The 18,971-nt window shown below is 37.5% G+C and overlaps 1 protein-coding gene across 3 annotated transcripts in view; it reads right to left on the bottom strand.

The window, feature by feature from the left end:
• UNC13B (unc-13 homolog B) overlaps positions 1-18,971 on the bottom strand; it is a 202,054-nt gene that overhangs the window by 147,426 nt on the left and 35,657 nt on the right. For 2 of the 3 annotated variants that reach the window (XM_061132175.1, XM_061132176.1), the window contains exons 1-5: positions 16,190-16,392; positions 14,839-14,868; positions 11,994-12,093; positions 4,523-4,640; positions 3,338-3,461 (exon numbers count right to left, since the gene is read on the bottom strand). In XM_061132175.1, coding sequence (XP_060988158.1) covers positions 3,338-3,461; positions 4,523-4,640; positions 11,994-12,093; positions 14,839-14,868; positions 16,190-16,361 — 544 coding nt within the window. In that variant the 5' untranslated portion in view covers positions 16,362-16,392. Of the gene's footprint in view, positions 1-3,337; positions 3,462-4,522; positions 4,641-11,993; positions 12,094-14,838; positions 14,869-16,189; positions 16,393-18,971 lie in introns of those variants that run through there. The other variant, XM_061132177.1, reaches the window with a different exon arrangement.

The following is an 18,971-nucleotide window of genomic DNA, read 5'->3' as shown; positions in this document are numbered from 1 at the left end:
CAAAGGACTAAAGTGAAGATTAAATGAGATAACATATGTACATGCTTAGGATATACCCACTGGTACACAGTTACTGATCAACAAATGCTATTTTTACTATTACTGTGCATTCATACACTAAAAGCAAATGAACCACTGAAACATATTTTATATAACATTAATATTATAATTATGTAATTAGTAAATAAAACAGCTCAAAATAATATACAGTGCCATTTTATAGGGAAAACTGTATACATGTATTGAAAAAAATATGTAAAAAACATCTAGTAAATAAGATTGTAAGAAATCTTTGTCTTTTTGTACACCTGTATTTTCCGAACTTACATGATTTTAAAAATTAAAAGTTAGAATTTTTAAAAGATGACGGTATAAAATTTAATAGAATATTTCATAGGTTTCTGAATTATCCAAAGGAAAATTCCTTTGCTGAAATATGGCATGCTACAAGCCAAAATCTTCCTTAAGAAGGACCCTTTAAGTTTTTAAAACCTATATCCCAAACATGGTTATCATAGAGACAAAACCTTATTAGCACACTTACAGTAACCCACAAAGACACTTTTTACCTTAATGTTTATTCAAAAAAATGTATTAGGCAACTATTATGTGCCAAGCAAATACTATAGATACCAAAATAAACTATCCAAGTGCTCTCATGAAACAAAATCTAGAAAGAAATATATATTTCTCCCTATGACACAATATAATGATGTAGTTTTGAAAGAGGGATGCTTGCTTAAAATGCAATGAGAAGTGGACTTACTGATTTCTAGCATGACAGTGTGAGGAGCTCTACAGATCTATTTCCTAGAGAAACTGAACATACTTTTTAAAAATGCCATTTAAAGTCTCTAGAAGTAGAAGATATTAAGAAGAGGTGGCAAGAATACACAGAAGAACTATACAAAAAAGATCTTAATGACCCAGATAACCACAATGGTGTGATCACTCATCTAGAACAGACATCCTGAAATGTGAAGTCAAGTGGGCCTTAGGTAGCATCATTAGAAACAAAGCTAGTGGAGGCGATGGAATTCTAGCTGAGTTATTTCAAATCCTAAAAGATGATGCTGTGAAAGTGCTGCACTCAATATGCCAGCATATTTGGAAAACACAGAGTGGCCACAGGACTGGAAAAGGTCAGTTTTCATTCCAATCCCAAAGAAAGGCAATGCCAAAGAATGTTCAAACTACCACACAATTGCACTCATCTCACATGCTAGTAAAGTAATGCTCAAAATTCTCAAAGATAGGCTTCACAGTATGTGAACTGAGAACTTTCATATCTTCAAGCTGGATTTAGAAAAGGCAGAGGAACTAGAGATCAAATTGAAAACATCTGGTGAATCATAGAAAAAGCAAGAGAATTCCAGAAACACATCTGCTTCATTGACTACACCAAAGCCTTTGACTGTGTGGATCACAACAAACTGTGGAAAATTCTTGAAGAGATGGGAATACCTTACTTGCTTCCTGAGAAATCTGTATGTAGGTCAAGAAGCAACAGTTAGAACTGGACATGGAATAATGGACTGGTTCCAAATTGGGAAAGGAGTATGTCATTGTCACCCTGCTTATTTAACTTATATGCAGAGTACATCATGCGAAATGTGGAGCTGGATAAAGCACAAGCTGCAATCAACTGTAGGGAGAAATATCAATAACCTCAGATATGCAGATGATACCACCCTTATGGCAGAAAGTGAAGAGGAACTAAAGAGCCTCTTGATGAAAGTGAAAGAGCAGAGTGAAAAAGTTGGAGGACAGGGAGGCCTGGCATGCTGCAGTCCATGGGGTCGCAAAGAGTCAGGCACGACTGAGCAACTGAACTGAACTGAACTGAAAGCCTCTAGAAATGGTCCTAAGAGCATACAGAAGAAGAAACATATATTCAAGAAAATCAACTACAACTTTAAGCGCTGTATCTGAACGAAGATCCTTCCCCACCAACCCCGCTCCCAATTCAAGAAGACAAACTCCATTCCAGACTAGTATAGCTAAGAACACAGCACCAAGAATACAAGCAACTCAGCCATAAGCAAGAACTCCAGCTGTTTTCCTCTTCACCTGAAACTAGGCCTACAGATACGCAAGAAAGGCTGTCTTCCTTTCTGTTTTTTTGTAAAGTAATAGTTGTTCTGAGTTTTATTATTTCTGAGCTTACTGGAAAATCATGCCATTTTTACTCAAATCACCATAAGGTACAAGATAAAAACAGACCGATATCTGCAACAAGAGTATACATGAGTATCAGTAAACAGTCAAAATTAAAACTGAAAAAAGCAATTAAATTAAACAAGATACCAATGTTTAAAAATTGGGAAGTTACAAAACGTTGGCAAAGATGTACAGAAAAAAGACACTTGAGACATAGTTGGTAGGAATATAAACTGGCACAATCCTTTTTTTTTAACACAAGCAACTTGGCAGTACTATGAAAAGTGACAATGAACATATCTTTTTACCTATTCCTTAAATTCTACTTTAAGGAATTTATCTTAGACTCATAAATGGGTACAGATAAAGCTGTTCATTATAGCAGCATATATACTAAAAAAAAAAAAAAAAACAACTGGAAACAACCTACATGTCAATCGATAAACGACTGCAAAAGAAAAAGGACTGCTTAATTTATGATATAAAGAAACTATTGAGATCAGCGAGGTATATAAGTACAACATGAAATGATGTCTGAGATAATATGTTTTATACAACACTATCACCATACATACTACATAAAGTATGACCCAAATTTGTCAAAATAAATTTCTAGAGAAGAAATTTCTTGTGTCTAAACCGAGACACAAGAAACTCAACAGCTTATTTCTGGGGAATGCAAAAAAGGTCAAAAGAAGCAGGAAGAGAGACTTAACCTTCTATCCATATACATTCCCATACTATCTAAATTTTTTCAATGAGTATGTATTTTTGTATGATTTTTTAAACTACTATTCTATTTATTAGTACTACTTTAATGTTCAAATTGACAAATCATAGGGTATATATTAACTTCAAGACAATAAATGTGAAAATATTATCTAAAGAATAAGTCATTGATATTCTCTGACAAGCATTTCATAAGTCATCATGAGAAATGGTTAATAAGAAACTAAATGACTTGAAAAGAATGCTTTTAGTGTGGACTCTTTAATGAGCACCATTCTAGACTTTACTTTGCACTTACCCGAGCTTGGTGTTACAGGGAAGAGAACAGAAAACAGAATGCCCTGAAGGGACAACGGCTGACAAAAGACACAGTAATAAAACAACTAGAAACAACTTCAAACCGTATTAAATGTAAAAAGTGTTAAATGGTTTTTTAAATCAGACTCACCAAAAGGCAACTCAAATCTTGTATCAAGCAAAATTTTATGGGGAGTTGGGTTTTTAGTTCCACAGATTTCATCATCTTTCATTAATGTCTCTGCCTCCAACGTGGACCATTCCCCAGGCCCTTCCTAGAAAACAGAGATCTAAGATTAAACTTCACTCTTTCAGGACTGCCCCTCGGTTAAAAGACCATGTGTTTTTCTCTCATTTTCCCTGTCAGAGAGCTTCTGAGGGCCACTCATATCCTAAAGAGGCAAACACACCAGAGTCACCACCGCCTCCGCTGTAGGAGGCTTCTGTCCTCCCTCTCCAGTGGAAAGGCAGTTTTCACTGTGCTCAGCTTTCTGCCAACCCACCGATGATAGAATTTCCAGAACACTAAACTCAAAAACAAGGCATCCCCATGGATCAATATTTAATTTGTACGATTCTTAATGACTATGTCACTTAATACATCACTTCTAATCACTAAAGAGCTAGTAACATCGCTAGTGAAGCTGACCTGAACTGGGGCCATAGTGAAAATATTCAGTCAGTGACATAGGAAATGATGCTGAGATACATTCTCATCTGGTAAAGTGCAATGGAAATTCAGTGTTGAAAACACTATGAAGTCAAGTGTGAATACCAATTGCCAAACCTGTAGTTCCTTAAACTTTGTTAGGGCTATAAGTAGAAGAAGGAAGACTGAAATCAGGTCCCTAGGATCAGTGATTCAAAGAGCTGGCTAACAAAGTTTGATGGGACTCTTCTCAGAACAGTGTCTTAGAGGAAATTCAGAAGCCACAGTTTTCCTAGACTGACCACTCTCTCGCGCTCTCTCTCTCACACACACACATACTCTCTCTCTCTCCTTTTCCCCGTCCCTCGCGCTCCCCTCCCTCACCCTGCCGGTCCCACACACACCCCCACCCCATGCACAGAGTATACAGAGGGGCGAACTCCCTGACAAGGCTAGAAAGGTACTCCGGCAGCCCTGAGTTCAGTCACAGGGCAGAGGGAAGGCCAGACTTAAATAAAACCTCCTGACCCTCTGGGTGACATTAGGAATAAGAAGGTATCATGTCCTCTGGTTAGAAACGGGACAGAAAAATCTGAAATACACGGATGAACATTATCTGAATGCAGCTAGGGTGAGGAGAAGCAAGGGCTAGAGCCATACCTCCAAAGCAGCAATGCACTGACTGACCTCATCCGACTGACGAATCGTCTTCAGCGCAATCCACACAGTCCCCACCATGGTGTCCCAGATCAGTCCTTTGTTCCATACTTCCACACTTAGACCCAGGTCCAGGCGACTAATCTCACTAAAGGAAAGAAGAAAGCCCTTTTTTAGAAAACCTGGTAATATAATAGAAACAGCGATATCTGTTTTGCTAACCCTCATCAGGATCCTGTCGTCAGGAAAAAATCAAAATGTCCAAGATGCTTCGACCACTCTCTGTGTTCCTAGAGACATACGTAGGTGTGCACAGAAAGTTTCCTCTGTCAATCTGTCCCTTCTCCCTTGGAGCTACAGTCACGGGCAGACTGACGCAGTTTCACAAGAAGAATGAGAGCTTTACTGCCAGCAGTGTCTGCATACAGTCTCTGAACTTAAGCAATAATTTCACATGTTTTATTACAATACTAGCACTGCCCCCAAGGTATACCTCTGGACAAAATGTGGTCCACTGGAGAAGGGAATGACAAACCATTCAGTATTCTTGCCTTGAGAACCCCATGAACAGTATGAAAAGGCAAAAAGACAGGACACTGAAAGATGAACTCCCCAGGTTGGTAGGTGCCCAATATGCTACTGGAGATCAGTGGAGAAATAACTCCAGAAAGAATGAAGGGATGGAGCCAAAGCAAAAACGACACCCAGTTGTGGATGTGACTGGTGACAGAAGCAAAGCTGGATGCTGTAAAGAGCAATATTGCATAGGAACCTGGAATGTTAGGTCCATGAATCAAGGCAAATTGGAAGTGGAAAAACAGGAGATGGCAAGAGTGAACATCAACAACTTAGGAATCAGTGAACTAAAATGGACTGGAATGGGTGAATTTAACTCATGACCATCTACTACTGTGGCCAAGAATCCCTTAGAAGAAATGGAGTAGCCGTCATAGTCAACAAAAGAGTCCAAAATACAGGACTTGGATGTAATCTCAAAAGTAACAGAATGATCTCTGTTCATTTCCAAGGCAAACCATTCAATATCACAGTAATCCAAGTCTAAGCCCCAACCAGTAATTCTGAAGAAGATGAAGTTCAATGGTTCTATGAAGACCTATAAGACCTTCTAGAACTAACACCCAAAAAAGATGTCCTTTTCATTATAGGGAACTGGAATGCAAAAGTAGGAAGTCAAGAAACACCTAGAGTAACAGGCAAATTTGGTCTTGGAATACAGAATGAAGCAGGGCAAAGGCTAATAGAGTTTTGCCAAGAGTATGCACTGGTCACAGCAAATACCGTCTTCCAACAACACAAGAGAAAATTCTACACGTGGACATCACCAGACAGTTAACACCGAAATCAGACTGATTATATTCTTTGCAGCCAAAGATGGAGAAACTCTATACAGTCAGCAAAAACAAGACCAGGAGCTGACTGTGGCTCAGGTCATGAACTTCTTATTGCCAAATTCAGACTTAAATTGAAGAAAGTAGGGAAAACCACTAGACCATTCAGGTATGACCTAAATCAAATCCCTTACGATTATATAGTAGAATTGAGAAATAGAATCAAGGGATTAGAACTGATGGACAAAGTGCCTGAAGAACTACAGATGGAGGTTCGTGACACTGTACAAGAGACAGGGATCAAGAGCATCCCCAAGAAAAAGAAACACACACAAAAAAACGGCTGTCTGAGGAGGCCCTACAAATAGCTGTGAAAAGAGAAGCAAAAAGAAGAAAGTGAAAAGCAAATACCCATTTGAATGCAGAGTTCGAAAGAATATCAAGGAGAGATAAGAAAGCCTTCCTCAGTGATCAATGCAAAGATATAGAGGAAAACAACAGAATGGAAAAGACTAGAGATCTCTTCAAGAAAATTAGAGATACCAACAGAACATTCCACGCAAAGGTGGGCACAAAAAAGGACAGAAGTGGTATGAACCTAACAGAAGCAGAAGATATTAAGAAGAGGGGTCAAGAATACACAGAAGAACAAAAAATACAAAATAGATCTTCATGACCCAGATAATCACAATAGTATGATCACTCACCTAGAGCCAGACATCCTGGAATGCAAAGTCAAGTGGGCCTTACGAAGCATTGCTATGAACAAAGTTAGTGGATGTGATGGAATTCCAGTTGACCTATTTCAAATCCTGAAAGATGATGCTGTGAAAGTGCTGCATTCAATATGCCAGCAAATTTGGAAAACTCAGCAGTGGCCACAGGACTGGAAAAGGTCAGTTTTCATTCCAATCCCAAAGAAAGGCAATGCCAAAGACTGCTCAAACTACAGCATAATCGCACTCATCTCACATGCTAGTAAAGTAATACTCAAAATTCTCCAAGCCAGGCTTCAACAGTACATGAACCATGAACCTCCAGATGTTCAAGCTGGATTTAGAAAAGGCAGAGGAACCAGAGATCAAATTCCCAACATCCGCTGGATCACTGAAAAAACTAGAGTTCCAGAAAAACATCTATTTCTGCTTTATTGACCATGCAAAAACCTTTGAAAATGGATCACAACAAACTGTGGAAAATTCTTCCAGAGATGGGAATACCAGACCACGTGACCTGCCTCTTCAGAAATTTGTATGAAGGTCAGGAAGCAACAGTTAGAACTGGACATGGAACAACAGACTGGTTCCAAATAGGAAAAGGAGTACATCAAGGCTGTATATTGTCACCCTGCTTATTTAACTTATATGCGGAGTACATCATGAGAAATACTGGGCTGGAGGAAGCACAAGCTTCAATCAAGATTGCCAGGAGAAATATCAATAACCTCAGATATGCAGATGACACCATTCTTATGGTAGAAAGAGAAGAAGAACTAAAGAGCCTCTTGATGAAAGTGAAAGAGGAAAGTGAAAAAGTTGGCTTAAAACTCAACATTCAGAAAACTAAGATCATGGCATCTGGTCCCATCACCTCATGGCAAATAGATGGGGAAACAATGGAAACAGTGACAGACTTTATTTTTTGGGGCTCCAAAATCACTGCAGATGGTGACTGCAGCCGTGAAATTAAAAGACACTTACTTCTTGGTAGAAAATTTATGACCAACCTTGACAGCATATTAAAAAGCAGAGACATTACTTTGCCAAAAAAGTTCTGTCTAGTCAAAGCTATGGTTTTTCCAGTAGTCATGTATGGATGTGAAAGTTGGACTATAAAAAAAAGCTGAGCGCTAAAGAATTGATCCTTTCTAACTGTGATTTTGGAAAAGACTCTTGAGAGTTCCTTGGGCTGTAAGGAGATCCAACCAGTCCATCCTAAAGGAAATCAGTCCTCAATATTCATTGGAAGGACTGATGCTGAAGCTGAAACTCCAATATTTTGGCCACTTGATATGAAGAACTGACTCACTGGAAAAGACCCTAATGCTGGGAAAGATTGAAATTGGAAGGAGAAGAGGACAACAGAGGATGAGATGGTTGGGTGGCATCACCCACTCAATGGACATGAGTCTGGGTAAACTCCGGGAGCTGGTGATGGACAGGGAGGCCTGGCGTGCTGCAGTCCATGGGGTCACAAAGAGTCGGACACGACTGAGCGACTAAACTGAACTGAACTGACAGGAAACTTCGAGGAAAAGGCAAGGCTTCTTTACCAGATATATGAACGGGAGTCGAAGAAAAAGTAAAAGGACCCCTGAGAACATCTAATCTTGATGAGAACATGGGGTGACGCAAGTGAGGGACACTGGAGTGTGGTAGTTCACACCACGCAGTCCCTGCAGGACCCAGTAGTCATTATCAGTTAAAGCAGGCATTGTTACTTATAAATGAAATGATCACAGGATAATAATAAACGCAATGATTTTCCTATAATAATAACTAGGAAAAAATATTTGAAAAGAAACTAGAAAGAGCCAGACGACAACTAAGCAGAAGCAAGCGTCATCTATGGAAGAATATCAGTTAGGAAGGGCTAACTCAAAAATAATTACGAACTTAAGATGAAACAAGAAAATCTCTATGCTAATGCTAAAAAACATTCTCTAGAAAGCTCCTGTGGAAGCACAAATTTATTTGCAGGGAAATGCAAGAAAGACGAGAAAAGGCCAATTCCAGCAGGAAAAACACAATGGAATTCTTAGAACAACAACAGCTATTCATCCCATGAAGTTTTGAGTCTATGCTTGAGAGAGAGCTTGGCTACCCTGTTGTACTATTAAGATACATATTCTTAGATTCACTAGTTTGGGATGTGGCATTATAGCTGTAAAATTCATATCAAGCATGTTGAAGACAAGTAAAGCAGAGAAAATTTGCCCCTTTTATGTAAATACAGCAGAATAGAAAAGAACTGAGTTCAGTTTTTTCATTTAATCTAAGTTCCCTGAGCATATACAATACATATGGCTTGGTACTTTGGGAAAGACACACAATACAGGACCCAGTTCCTCTCTTGAGAAACTTCCAAGCTATCTGGAGAGCTGTTCAAAACCAAAAAGTAGGTGACTATGACCCAGTTACTATGTTATGGCAGTCACCATGGGGAAAGGTAGCTTTTGCACACCATTTCATCCAGCCTAATTAACTGATTAGCCTTGGAAAATAAATGTAACAATCCCAAATCTTTTGAATTCAGAAAAGAAAAATTACTTAGGGATATATATATAATATCCTCAAAGAAAGCCCTAAGTAGCATCTCAAGTGTGTGAAAAGTTGGTGTCAGTTGTGTCTGACTTTTTGTGACCCCCTGAACTGTAGCCCACCAGGCTCCTCTGTCCATGGGATTTCCCAGGCAAGAAAACTGGAGTGGTTAGCCATTTCCTTCTCCAGGGGATCTTCCTGATCCAGGGATCAAACCCAGGTCTCCTGTATTGCAGGCAGATTCTTTACCATCTGAGCCACCAGGGAAGCCCCATCTCAAGGCAACAGCTAAAAAAAAAAAAAAAAAAAAAAATAGCCAGAGGTCTTTACAGCTTGACTTGGAGCAGATAAAAAAGAAAATCTATTCTTCAAGGAACTCTAGGGAATAAGGCCCAAACAATGAAGATATCTTCTATAAGAAGCCTCTAATTTACATCTGCTCAGATGGCTCAACTAAGAGAAGTCTGAGAGCTCTGTTTTGCCTCATCCCCAGTGCTCTGGGGAAGCTTCTTTTCTCTATAGTATTTAATTGACAGTGTATGTACATACATGTATACAAGATCCTGGGCTAGGCAAATTCACAGTAAGTGAAGATGCCCTCCTTGCCCTTAAGGAATGAACAGTCTATTCCTGGAAATAAGATAAATACTAAAGATAAATGAGAAACACCAAAATGAACATTAGATACTATCACATAATATATCAGGGAGAAAAAAAGAAAAGGAGAAAGGGAGACACGTGACCAGCTATGGCGTTGCCAGTGACAGAAGAGCAGGATAGGAGGAGTAAGGAACAGGAGCAGAAAGGTGGGTAATGTAGCTAATAAAACCCATGTAAAGGAGAGGGGAGAAAATCCACACAGGATCTCAAGGTGGGAGACAGAAGAAAAAGTCACACATATCACAGCAGGGCTGAAAGAGGAAGTGCTATGGGAAATTGGAAAATAAACAAGAATAATGCTACTATGCTGATCAGAGACTGTAGACGATTGCTATGTTTCACATGCTGGGAACAGTTAATAATTTTAGTGATTACGACAGCCATAGGGAAGTCAAAAGAAAGGATTGCTAAGTTTATATACCACAGCCAGAACTGTGGTATGGCAAACAAGGAAGAGACTTGAAAAAACTGTTTACAGCTGACTTTGCATGAGTGAAGAAAGAAACACATGATCTCACTCTTGATGTCAATACGACAGAGAGGGAATAAATGAGGTTTATAATCTTGAGAAAGGGGCAACCAGTGAGAAATCTGACACCACTAGCTCTCCTGGAAGCCCCAGGTCTTCAGCTTCCAGGACACCACTATCTCATTTCTCCGTCCTCTTCTCTGCTCACTCCTTCTTAGCCCCCTCTGTCCCCTCTTCAAAGACTGGTGCTCGCCGGGCCCCACCCCGGGCCCTTCTCTCACTCTACACAAGCTGTCTCATCTACGCCTATGGCTTCAACTGACCACAATATTTCTCCAGCCTAGGCTTCCTCCACGAGTACCAGGTTCAAGTTTCTATCTTTTGTAATGTTCTTCCTACCTGCCCTGTAAGAACTTCAAATATAAGCTTGTTCATAACTGATACAGTATCTCCTGTCCTATTGAGTAGCATGCCACTTACCATATACATCCAAGACAAGTCTTGGTTCTACCTCCTTAATATCTTCCATCTATCCTTCTGTTACTGTCTTAACCCAAACCCTCATCATCTTAACCTTTAAGTATTATAATAAACTTTCCTAAGCTGTACTATAAGCAGCAACATATTAAAAGTCTAGAGGATTGGGATGCTCCCCCATAAAGAGAGTCATCCTATGTCTCAGATGCACTATAAAACTCACAATTTCACTTCAATCATAAATTTCACAGAAATTTTAATATATTTTCTTTTTGACCCACTTGTGCCCACCTTCCTCCAAAAGAAGTATAACCTTGTGAGAGAGTAGACCTTTACAGATAAGGAAACTGACACTCAGAGAAGCTAAGTGATTGGCTCAGTCCTTCAGAAATGATAGCCTATGTTTTACTTTCCTTTCCTAGATCAGGAAAAAAAGTGCTTAAACTTAAGAGGAAAAAAGGAAATAGCAAGTTTTTAAAGTCACAATCATAATATACTAAATTCTGTGTCATATGCAAGCAATTCAACTAACATTTACTCATTTTTATTATTAATTAGGTGAAGGTAGAATATTTTACTCCATAAAACAAAAAGAATTAAAAGCACATGTCCTTATCTTCAAAAGCAGGTGACTTAAGGGGAGAGGCTCAAGAGGGAAGAGATACATGTGTAATTATGGCTGATTTGTGTTATTGTACAGCCAGAAACCAACAAAACATTGTAAAGCAATTGTCCTCCAATTAAAAAATGAATTTTAAAAAAATTTAAAAAATAAAGACAGCAGTTTGAATAGAGCATTTAAAAAAAGCAGGTGACTTAGAAACGCAAACACAATCCTCACATGCATAACCACATTCCTTCAAGGGGCCTTCTGAGAATTGAAGAAACATTAAGTTAGGTTTAATATCATACTAAGTATGTTATACTATAGCTAATTCTGACTAGTAGGTAAATCTGACTAGGTATATTTTCACCTACATAAACTGAGAGTTTACTCAAATTCATAATTCATCTCTGAAAATATATTATAAGTGTGGGAGAGAACAAAACTGCAGATCACTTTACTGTAGTAGGTGTGTGTACCTACTACACACCTCACTTGTTCCTCTCTTTCATTTTCAAAAAGAAAAGTTAACATGCTATTAAAATGTGTTTTTGAATATTTAATATGTTTTATAAATCTTATATATACACATAATCTTTAGCCTCTACTTGTTTAATCCAATGTGATTACCTTGGAAATAGTATCAAATTTTGTAGGCATGCTGCTACTGCAAAGTACTTACAACATAAAATCTTGTTCCCAGGAAGGTTGATCGCCACGAACTGCTACAGTTGTACTCTTCACATTTTGCACTTTCAGGGTCACATATGTGTTAAATTTGTCTTTGAAAAAATGCAAAACAAAAATATAATACTTAGTGCTCAGATGGTTATCCAATCTCACAAAGTCCTTGGAATTAAGTAATGTCCAAATTATAGTATTACATGTAAGGAAAAAACTGAAATTATATATTCTACAATATAGTATCATTTTAAACATAGAGGTACAAAAAAATTATAAAACACATACTATTCTCAAAACCATAAGCTATAATAGTGTTTTTCAAATTTAAGGACTCTACTCTATCCTTTTCCAACAGACACACATGCACACACATATAAACAAAAACAAAAGCTTTATGAAATGCAAGATGTGATACCTTGGTATTTTCTATTCTAATTTAATTAAAATATGAATCATAACCACCTAAATTGACTTTATAGCCCACTTGCAGTTTGAAAGAATAATAATCTAATTGATCTTACAGAGAAGACGTTATGCAAATCAATATATAAAGAAGTAAGTACCACAAGAAAAAGTGCTAAAAGAAGGCAGAAGAGGAAACAGTTACCTCCAGTTGTTTACAGTGACAACACGGAGGAAAAACCCTCATAAAGGAAATAGATTTCAAGCTCGATCTATTCACCTTGGCCTAAAGCACAACTTACATAAAAAGAAATATTATCACAGATTCGAGAAAATGAAATTCTCTAACCTGAAAGTATACATTGAGTACCAAACAAAGGTAGGTGGCCTGGATCTCAAAACTCAGAAATCTGACCTGACTTAACACAGCACATTTTGTCACTTCCTTTGTATCAGCCATGATTAGAGACACTGAACTGAGAGTTCACTTTCCTATGTAAGAAGTTAATCATAACTTTATAAAATGAAAAAAAAAGACTATCATTTTTGACTCATCAAATTGTCAAAGATCACTTAAAACAACTACCAATGTTATAGGCGTAAGTAAAGGGGCACTGTAATGTACTTCTACTAGAAGGTAAATCTTTCTCTTAAGCATCATAAAGAACAACAGAGTTTTATACCCATAACTACAGTTATATCAAAGATATATGAGGATACAAGCCCACCCACGTGAGGGAATTCTCACCCATATTTGGCAGTAGCAATGCAGTATACCAATGAGCTGTTTTCTAGCATAGGATTTTATACTCCATTCCCCATATTCAACCATAGCTGGCCAGACCAAAAGGAGATGCCACGCAAAAGCAGCCAGTCAATTAATGAGCTAACCAAAAGCTGAGACCAATATGATTCCCTCACAAAAGATTTTCAATAGAGAAAATAGAGAAATAGTGACAAATGATTGGTGCTGAAGCTCAAAGGAGAGGCACATAAATTCCATTGGAGTAGCTATTATGGGGTATATGCAAGACAGGTAAGCATAAAAAGCCTGCTAGAAGAAGAGAAAGGAGAGCAAAAAAGCTTCTCAGAAAGAGAAGTCCTAACCTGCAGCCACTGGAGAGAGCAGTAGGCTCAGAAACTAGTTTAGTTCCTGTTGCATCCAGGTTTGGTTTTTCAGATTTTTCTTGGGTTCCCAGTATGTTCTTTTCCCCCATAATCCACAGTACTTTCCTTCTGGCCCCGGCAGTAATCAGAGTAAGTCTTTGTAACTAACTTGATATTCAGTTAAGAAAATGTATATTAAGATAAGGAGATACCCTTTTCACCTTCACATGAGCAAAGATTAAAAAATTTCATGCTATTTAATGTTGGTAAGCATTTGGGAAAATAAACACTCACATACTTTTGGCCTGATTATAAGGTAGCAAAACCTTTCAAAGGCACAGTTTGGCAGCAGCTACTAAATTTGTTTAAAATACATACCTTTGGCTCAGCAATTCTCTACTTTTGGACTCCAGCATACAGATACATTTTCAAAAGCAGGCAATAATAAATGCATTAAGAAGAATTATACATTGCTTATGGAAAAAAAATTGAAATGACCTGAATATTCAATCAGGGACCTAGGGTACAACAACATTCTGTATACTTTTTTTTTTTAAACAGTAGGTTCTTATTGGTTATCTGTTTTAAATATAAGTCTGTGTACAACATTTTGAAAGAAAGAACCAGATATATGTATACACACACATACACAAGAAAAAACTTTTATGATGTCTTGTTGAAAAAAAAGCAGGTTGCACATAGACACGTGTAGCTGATTCATTAGTGTATACATGCACATACACAGAAAAAGTCTGAAAAGGTGTATAAAAACCTCAAAACAGTTACTTCTGAGAAGTAGAACTAAGTTGGCCAATAGGTAAGGAGACTAACTTTTCACTAGATTGATACAGATTTCTTTGATGTTTTATAAAAGCATTGTTTTTTTTTCAACTTTTTGAGGTATAACTGGCAATTAAAAATTGTATATTTTTAAGGTGTACAATCTGATGATTTTGTATATGTATACAAAGTGAAATAACCACCATAATCAAGAATATTCACATTCCTCACCACCTCATAATTACCATTTCCTCTGTTTGTGTGAGAGTTGAGAACATTTAAGATCCACCCTCTTAGCAATTTGAAGTATATAATATTTGTTAAACATAGACACATTATTGTACATCAGATCTCCAGAAATTATTCATTTTGCATAACTTTGTACCCCCTTGACCAACATCTTTCCATACTGACTTTTTAATTAATTTAATGAACTTAGTGAATTTAACTAATTTAACCAATGAATCAAATGACATTTACGCTTTTTTGAAAGAATGTTTTTAAATCATAGCAAGTATGGGGAGAAGTACGTAAGAATTAAAGGCTGGCCTTACCTGGTGAACCCTGGAATTTGGCTCTTTTAACTACAAGAGAAAAAAAGAGGACACCATGAAGAATTCTTGCAAATTAATTTATTTAACTAGCATTTCTTTAGTAAATTAGTATGTGCCAAGATTAGAGTTAGGACTAGATTTTTAAGTCTAAGTCATTAGAGAAAAAAGCTGAGACTCCTAATCAAAACTTGAATGCAGAGAGTTAGAAGGGTCCTTAAAAGTCATCCAATCTAATTTCATACTCCAAGAAAACATCTTTTTTTGTTATTTTGTTTCAAATTAGTTTATTTAGGGGTTCCATTTGCACTCCTCAATAGATTTTAGGTATTTCTTATATGCTTCTTCACTCATTAGTTCATCTAGTTCTGAATGGTTACTGAATGTCATCTTGATCGGCCAACTATCTTCATAACAAGACTTGTCTTTTTATAAAGTTAATAGTATTCAAGACAATATAGTATTAGGAAAAGAAGAGACAAACAAACCAATGGAACAGAATAGAGAGCTAGAAATAGGCTCAGTAAAATGTAATACCAATCTTTAAACAAAGGAGCAAAGGCAATAAAATAGAGCAATGATAGTCTTTTCAATAAATGGGACTAGGACAAATGAATATTAACATACAAAAAATGAATCTAGACAAAGACTTTCACGAAAGTTAATTGAAAACAGATCATAGACACAAAGTAAAACATAAAATTCCTAGAAAATAACGTAGGAGAAAAAAAATCTAGATAAATCTAGGGCATGTGATGGATTTTTTAGTTATAAGAGGAATAATTTATGAAAGAAATAACTGACAACCTGGACTTCATTAAAATTACTGCTCTCTGAAAGACAATGTCAAGAAAATGAAAAAACAAGCTATAGATGTGTATTTTGCAAAAGACACATATGATAAAGGACTGTTATTCAAAATATACACAAAACTCAAAACTAAGTAAGAAAACACACAATCTGATTTTAAAATGGGCAAAAGACCTTAACAGACATCTCACCAAAAAAGATACACTGAAGGCAAGTAATCATGTGAAAAGATGTTCAACATCATATGTCATGAGGGAATTATAGATTGAAACAACTATGCAAAAAATGGTGTTAAACAAAAAAGAAATACTGCATTAAATGCATGAGGTGGCTATTTGTCCTCTGGGCTCCCTAGTATCAAAATACTCTCCCACTTCTGAAGAAATCCTGAAAGAGGGGGGAAGCAGAACCTTACAACTCACTGCAAAAATCAAAGGTGGGGGGCGGGGGGGAAATAAATAAATAACAAAAATAAAAAGTGGGGGGTGGGAAAAAAAGAAGTCAAAGACAGCAGATTGAGGTATAGCAATCACACGCTCCCAACCTGAATCTTGAGGGGCTGAAACTGTTCTCACTGTTTCCCAATCTATTTGCCATGAAGTGATGGGACTGGATGCCATGATCTTAGTTTTCTGAATGTTGACCTTTAAGCCAACTTCTTCACTCTCCTCTTTCACTTTCATCAAGAGGCTCTTTAGTTCTTCACTTTCTGCCATAAGGGTGGTGTCATCTGCATATCTGAGGTTATTGATATTTCTCCCGGCAATCTTGATTCCAGCTTGTGCTTCTTCCAGCCCAGCGTTTCTCATGATGCACTCTGCCTATAAGTTAAATAAGCAGGGTGACAATATACAGCCTTGACGCACTCCTTTTCCTATTTGGAGCCAGCCTGTTGTTCCATGTCCAGTTCTAACTGTTGCTTCCTGACCTGCATACAGGTCAGGTGGTCTGGTACTCCCGTCTCTCTCAGAACTTCCCACAGTTCATCATCTACTAATAAAAATGCTTTTCCCTAACATTACCATTGTTGCTGTCCTCACTGAATTTGTTTTATTAATTATGTATATATGTGTATATTTTCCCCCTACTTTATATCTGCAAAACACTGCTTTTACTCATTTGTCTTAAGCTTATTTTGTCTATTTAAATAGACTAACTACATGGTTTTTGCTCAACAAGTATCTCTGGAATTGAATGGAAACATTGCTAATCCAGGGTCTTCTCTAGGCCTTTGAGAGAAATCACAGTCAGAGGAAAACGTGTTTTTTTAAGTGTTTATCATTATGAATATACAGCACCTAAACACTGAGTGTTTTCCAATATTTCAATGGTATCTCTTAAAAAGCTACATTAAGCCTAGATAGCAGTGGTGCAAAAGCCACAGCTGCTAATGTCTAGGAACTGGGAGTTCTTGATTCTAGACTTGGCTTTCATACTGTTCTTTATATAGCTGCTGCTGCTAAGTCGCTTCAGTCGTGTCCGACTCTGTGCGACCCCATAGACGGCAGCCCACCAGGCTCCCCCGTCCCCGGGATTCTCCAGGCAAGAACACTGGAGTGGGTTGCCACTTCCTTCTCCAATGCATGAAAGTGAAAAGTGAAAGTGAAGTCACTTAGTTGAGTCCGACTCTTAGCAACACCATGGACTACAGCCCACCAGGCTCCTCCGTCCATGGGATTTTCCAGGCAAGAGTACTGGAGTGGGGTGCCATTGCCTTCTCTGGTTCATTATATAGACCCTTAGACAAAAAGCATAACTATCTTAGGCCTAAAGGTTTTCAGATAGAAATGAAAACTATGTTCTAGAAAATGAAGATTTTTGTCAATCTAGTTTCTGTAAAATGAGGTGAAGAGGAGATAAAAGAAATGATGTGGAAGGACACTGAGACATAAAGTATTCCAATTACCATTTAAAAATTAACTATTTTCATAAATTACAATGTTCTGATGATCAAGTTACATGCACCAGATTTTGGTAAAAACAACAGCATCGAAATTCACTTTTAAAGAAACATCAAATTGTGCTTGGTGTTACTTGAAAAATAAAATCCTCAGAATTCTGGAGGCCTAGTTTTACTAATTTATTCTGAATTTTTATATTAATACCTAGAGAGTAACAAAGACTGTCTCAGCTGTCACTACTTTAACCTTAGAATACTATACTAAATTTGATATCCATTTGATTTTTTTATTTGTAATAAAAATATATGGGCACACTTAAATATCAAATACTCTATAACTATAATGTTAAATGTTCCTGATACTTCAGTTAAAAAAAAAAAAAAAAGAGCACCTGGGGTAGGGGTTGACTTCACTGCAAACAAGTAAAGATTAGGAGCAAACAAACAAAACGAAACAAAATGAGTTCTCTGCTTTCAAGGCTTCTTTAGCTGTCCTGACCAATTCTTTTCTCCAAAATGTAGCCGCAGTTTCAAGCAAACCAATTTTTAAAATTTACATAAATAAACAAAATCAGGTGCTGAAACTGAGATGACACGAGGGTTGAAATTATCTGATGAGGATTTTAAAACAGCCATCATAAAGATGCTTCAATGAATAATTATGAACATATTTGCAATTGAACTAAATAAATGAAAAGCTGGAAACTCTTGGCAAAGAGTTTATAAAATAAAGTGACAGACTTTATATTCTTGGGCTCCAAAATCACTGCAGATAGTGACTGCAGCCATGAAATTAAAAGACGCTTGCTCCTTGGAAGAAAAGCTATGACCAACCTAGACAGCATATTAAAAAGCAGAGACATTACTTTGCCAGCAAAGGTCCATCTATTCAAAGCCATGGTTTTTCTAGTAGTTATGTATGGATGTGAGAGCTGGACTATGAAAAAAGCTAAGCACCGAAGAATTGATGCTTTTGAACTGTGGTGTTGGAGAAGACTCTTGAGAGTCCCTTGGACAGCAAGCAGATCCAACCAGTCCATCCTAAAGGAGATCAGTCCTGAATATTCATTGGAAGGACTGATGCTGAAGCTGAAACTCCAATACTTTTGCCACTTGATGTGAAGAACTGAATCATTTGAAAAGACCCTGATGGCTGGGAAAGATTGAAGGTGGGAGGAGAAGGGGACAATAGAGGATGAGATGGTTGGATGGCATCACCAACTCAATGGACACGAGTTTGAGTAAACTCCGGGAGCTGGCAATGGACAGGGAGGCCTGGCGTGCTGCAGTCCATGGGGTCGCAAAGAGTCGGACACAACTGAGTGACTGAACTGAACGTGGCAAGGAAATGAAAGCTATAAAGAAGAACCAAGTGTCAGTTTTAGAGCTAAAAACTACAGTAACCAAAATTTAAAAACTCAATGGA

This window comes from Dama dama, chromosome 29, assembly GCF_033118175.1.
Source record: "Dama dama isolate Ldn47 chromosome 29, ASM3311817v1, whole genome shotgun sequence".
NCBI lineage: Eukaryota > Metazoa > Chordata > Mammalia > Artiodactyla > Cervidae > Dama > Dama dama.
Note: the sequence above shows the minus strand (reverse complement) of the source record. Positions and strands in the feature narration are given on the sequence as shown.